Source organism: Nicotiana tomentosiformis, chromosome 1 (assembly GCF_000390325.3).
Source record: "Nicotiana tomentosiformis chromosome 1, ASM39032v3, whole genome shotgun sequence".
Classification (NCBI taxonomy): Eukaryota; Viridiplantae; Streptophyta; class Magnoliopsida; order Solanales; family Solanaceae; genus Nicotiana; species Nicotiana tomentosiformis.
Window position 1 is genome coordinate 66388982 of NC_090812.1, and position 5237 is coordinate 66394218.

General features: G+C 33.3%; 1 protein-coding gene across 1 annotated transcript; it reads right to left on the reverse strand.

The window, feature by feature from the left end:
- Positions 1–2447: 2447 nt before the first annotated feature.
- LOC104105969 (agamous-like MADS-box protein AGL61) lies at positions 2448–3633 on the reverse strand. Its single transcript, XM_070199752.1, has 2 exons — positions 3424–3633; positions 2448–3156 (listed from the first exon to the last, which is right to left on the reverse strand). The coding sequence occupies exons 1-2, from the start codon at positions 3590–3592 to the stop codon at positions 2768–2770; spliced, it is 558 nt and encodes a 185-aa protein (XP_070055853.1). The 5' UTR covers positions 3593–3633; the 3' UTR covers positions 2448–2767.
- Between the last annotated feature and the right edge of the window lie 1604 nt (positions 3634–5237).

Consider the following 5237-nt stretch of genomic DNA (forward strand, 5'->3'; position numbering starts at 1 on the left):
TAATTAATTCGATTAAGTCAATATCAATTATTGTAATTAATTCCATAAGGAGATACTAATTTTCCAATAAATTCCAAAATTTACTCAAACATCGCATATGGGGCCCAGGTATCGGAACCCAACAAAAGTTACAGAATATGAATACCCATCCAATCACGAGTACAACTATACAAATTTCAACAAAATCAGACACCAACTCGACTCTCAAATCTTCAATTAAAGTCTACAAAGATTTCTACCATTTTCAATCCAATCCTTACCCATTTGAACTTAACAATCTTTCCACAACCTTATTGGTATGTATACATAATACTCTACACCCAAGAATCATACTATTAATCACCATCTTTACTCCAAACCCGAAATTAAAGAATTAGGAAAAGAAATTCTTACCTCTTTGAAGCCATAGTAAGATCCTTGTGAAATCTTCAAACCTTGAACAAGAATTGATGGATAAATGACTAAAATGCTCTCACCTCTCTCTAAAATATTAGATTTTGATTCAAAAATGAGCTTCAAGGGTTATAAATCGAAGTTGGGTCGGGTCAAAATTAGAAAGAATGGAAGCTCCGACGAAGTTATGCGGTCGCATATGCGATCGCATAACAGGTATGCGGTCCGCATACCGGCCGCATGATTTGGCCTCCAAAGGTGGGCATTACTGACCTGTTCTGCGGTCATTATGCGGTCTGCATACTTGTTCTACGGTCGCATAATGCACCGCAAAATAAGTCTGCGGTCGCATAGTGCGCCGCAAATTTTCCTCAAATCTTGCCCTCCTCCTGTTCCACTTTGCGACCATTATTCGGTCCGAAGAGTCATTCTTCCACCGCATAGTGGTCGTAGAAATGACCATTTTACGATAAAATTTTCCTTTACACTTCGGTGCATTGTTCAACCCAAAACGTCCGATTAAATTTTTGTATTAATTGATTTACCTCGGCACCACCAAACCTTAATTTTTTTAGCAAAATTTCTCCAGGGTCCTTACACATAAGTCAACATCCGGTCAACCTTTTCAACTTAAGCTTCCAACATGAAATTCGTTCTTCCAAGCTAACTCCGAAATACCTTAAATTCAAAACCGATAATTCACACAAGTCATAATACCTCGTAAAAAGTTATTCAAGACTTCAAATAGTTGAAAGGAGCGTAAATTCTCAAAACGACCGGTTGGGTCGTTACACTAATCTCATAGAAATATTGGGTTTAGAATAAATTGAATAAGCGAGAAGAAGTTGTCGAATTTCCATGAGTTTCATTGTCTTTGCAGGTTAATAACCCAGATAAATTAATAAGTCAAGATAATTGAAGAATTCGACAAGATTGTTACATAACGATAACACTGGAATATTATTTCTCATTGAATTAAACTTTTCGTGCTAAGTGTGCTAGTTAATTAGTTATTCTTTTAATCGTAATTTTAGTTAGTAGAATTAATCAACAAAAATCACCATGAAATTGTTCTTGACTCGATAAATTAGAATTGCTTGATTTAGTTGATAATTGATCACCAGTCCTCGTGGGTACGATACTCTACTCACTTTTTATTACTTGATTGACCGTGTACACTTGCGTGTGCGATTTAGGGCTAACACTCTCAGCAACGGAAAACTGTAACCTAACGATTTTTGTGCTACAATGTAATATTTCAAAGAAAAACTATGTGTGGAACGATGAGAGATCAACACTCTTTGCACTATGTATACTTAAGAAATTTCATGGGAGAAAAGCTCCAATTTCGTTCCAATTCAGGTTTGTGGTTCCACTTTAGAATTGATAGCAGTAGCTGCCTAAGCAAGATTATAGCTCCGTAGCTGTCTGTCTAGTGGGGTGTACGCACCAACCTTCTAGGTGTTTGCCTAGGCGTAAGCCCCATTGTTCTAGGTCTTTATTTGTGGCGTAAGCCCCGAGAAATATTTCAAATTGGAGCCAAAATTTCTTAATAAATCCTTTTCTAAAATTTAAATATTCAAAAAATAATTCATACTGAATTCTCAAACTAAAAAATTCAAAAGTCAACATTTTTTTAATTATTTATTTTAATTTCACAATCTTTTCTCTTTGTCATTTACTGAGAAAAAAATACACTTTAGACCTTTGTTTGCAAAATGCAAAGCACAAAAAGGTTTGGCCTCTAGTTTTTACTTTCCTTCCACGTTTGTATTTTCCTTCTTTATGCTTAATTTCCTTAAAGTTTTTTTTTTTGTATTCTTTAATTTATTCTTTTCAAGTTACTTTTTGATTTTAGATTTATTTTTTTTGGTATCTCTCTAGCTTAGATATTATTATGATGACTATATTCTGGCTATTTGTAATATAATAAGTATTCGTGATATGTTATGTAGTTTTAGATTTTTAAACAATAGCATTATATTATTTTTATTTTTATTTATTGAATTTTTTGAATTTGAGATATAATTTTTATAACTCTACTTATATTCCATCATAGTCATGTTTTTTATTACGCATACATAGTAGATATCACCAAAACACCACATAATACCCCAATCCAAAAATAATGATTAACTAGAACAGCCCCTGCACTAAACTCCTGCTATGTGCAGGATATAGCCGGGAAAGAGAGAATCCATGACCATGTTGGTGTATTGTAGATTGCCTTACTTTGCATTTCTGCAAAATGTTATTTATGGGTTGTACCTGTGACATCCTAGTCACACGATGACAACTTTTATGGTTGCGCCAAGGCTAACCTTTAAAAATAAATAACATGAACGATTATTAAAAACAAAACTAGTAGTAGCTTTTATTCAGCCTTCCACTTTCCATTTTCGTAACCATAACCATGCTCAGTACCATAGTTCTTCACCTTCAAGAGCAGATCTTCCAATCCCTCCTTCAACATTGAAGCCTCGATGTAGTTCATCTTCTCTATAGGACCCTTGAACCACTCTTGTTGGCCCTCCACTTTCTTATTCATTTGCTTGAGTTTTCTTTTCAAGTGTAATGCAAAATCCAGTTGGTCTTGCAGAGAATTGAGTTGTGTGTTAAGTTCACTAGAATTGGCTTTTCGGAACATCTGGACATACTTGTCATCAATGCCTGGTGATGATGGTGATGGAGGCCTTTCTTCGCCAACATATTTGTTGATGGTTTCATTTATATTTGGATGACCAAAAGAGTAAGGCTTGCTACCTATAGAGCAAAAGGAGAGAAATCGGTAATATAAAATAGGGCAAGAGGAGAGAAATCAATTTATCTACTGTTATAACGCCTCCCACACCAAGTATTTTTTTTATGATGCTTTAATTTTATGTGAAATTAATTATCATGTTCAAGATCTTGGATTTGCATGTTTAGTTATGATGATGCATGTACATTTATGCTTAAAAAGTAATATTTGTTGATGGTATATCATGTATATATAGATGACCAAAAAAATGTAATTAGGCTTGTAATTACCTTGTGGACACACGATGATGCCAATTTCAGCACCAGTCATAACAACAAGCTCGTTTGCTTTCTTGAAGACACCATTTCGGCGTTTTGAGAAAGTCACTTGTCGATTATTTTGATTTTCTATCTTTGCGAGACGAACACTTTTGCGAACCTTAATATGTCCAGTACTCATTCTCAAGAATAATGATGATATAACTAGTATTAATTACTAAGAGTTACTATGTGATATGAACTTTATAATACAGAAGCCTAGTATTTATAGAGTTTTTCCAACATATTGAAGCCTTTGGTTTTTCAATTTTGGTAGTTCAAAGATATGAATCCAGTTCATTTTTGTAGTGTTCACATGTTATGAGGCAAGTAAATTTAGATCATTAATCATAGTAGTGACTGTACTCTTCATTTTTAAAAAGATTTTCAAAATTTACATCTATAATATTGTAATGGTCAAGTCGATTTCCAGGCCCAGGCCTGAACCAGTGGTGATTTGCTATTATAAGATTATTAGAATCTGATGCTTGCTTAATAATATCTCTTAATTTGCAAATGGATGAATAAATATCCTAGTTTAGTTTACCATTATTTTTATTTATATTATCTTTTTTAATTTCGAATTCTTCGATAATTTTCAAGTTGTCGCTGAAAATTATGACATGTTTTTATTTATATTCTCTTTTTAATTATTTTCAGCTTTTGTTAATATTCGATTTGTCACAGAAGATTAGGACATGTTTCAATATTCCTAGTCTAGTTTACTATTTCTTTTATTTATATTCTCTTTTTTGGTTATTTTCCTACTTTTGGTAATATTCGAGCTGTCGCGTAAGATTATGACATGTTTCAATATTTACATCAAATTGGCAGTTATTATTTACATATATTTTAATCATGTAAGCATATATATATATATATATATATATATATATATACACACACAAAAAATCACCTCAATTTATTACTTAACCATATAAATGGATGCAATTTGATACAAGCACCAATATATGGATATATAATCAAGTTTTTTCCTCTTACAAATATCATAATTAGAAATATAGTTTCTGGGGAGCAAGTACTATAAATTTCTTTTTCTTTATCTTTTTTTGATAATGGAGAAATTTTCACGACCCGGAATTCCCACCGTCGGGACCGTAATGACGCCTAACATTTTGCTTGCTAGGCAAGCCAACGTTAGAGAATTATTTAAACCAATCCTTATTTCATTCAGTAAATAACAACAATTAGCTAAGATGAAATATAGTGAGTACGGAATAATATAAAGGTTGCATTGCGGAATAATATAAAGGTTGCATTTAATTACTACTACCCGGATCTGGAATCACAATTCACAAACATTCTAGAATTTTATTACAAGTAATAGTTTAAGAAAAATACATTTGCTTGAATGAAAGAAACAGTACAATAGAAAAGATAGACGGGGTCTTCAAGGTCTGTGAACACCGACAGATCTACCTTGAGTCTCCGGATAGCGGGTCCAACAACTAAAATCTCGATCAACCTGAGCCGGTACCAAAATATGCACAGAAAGTGCAGTGTGTAGTATCAGTACAACCGACCACATGTACTGGTAAGTGTCGAGCCTAACCTCGACGAAGTAGTGACAAGGCTAAGGCATGGCACCTACAAATGAACATGTACAATTTAACAGTGTATATACAAATAACAGTAATGAAGAGCTAGACAGGAAATACGAGGAGGTGGAAACATGCTGAGGGAAATACATGATAAAGAACTACAACAGAATGATAATTGGATCAACCAATATACTATGAATCAATAGGAACAACCAATACAGTAAA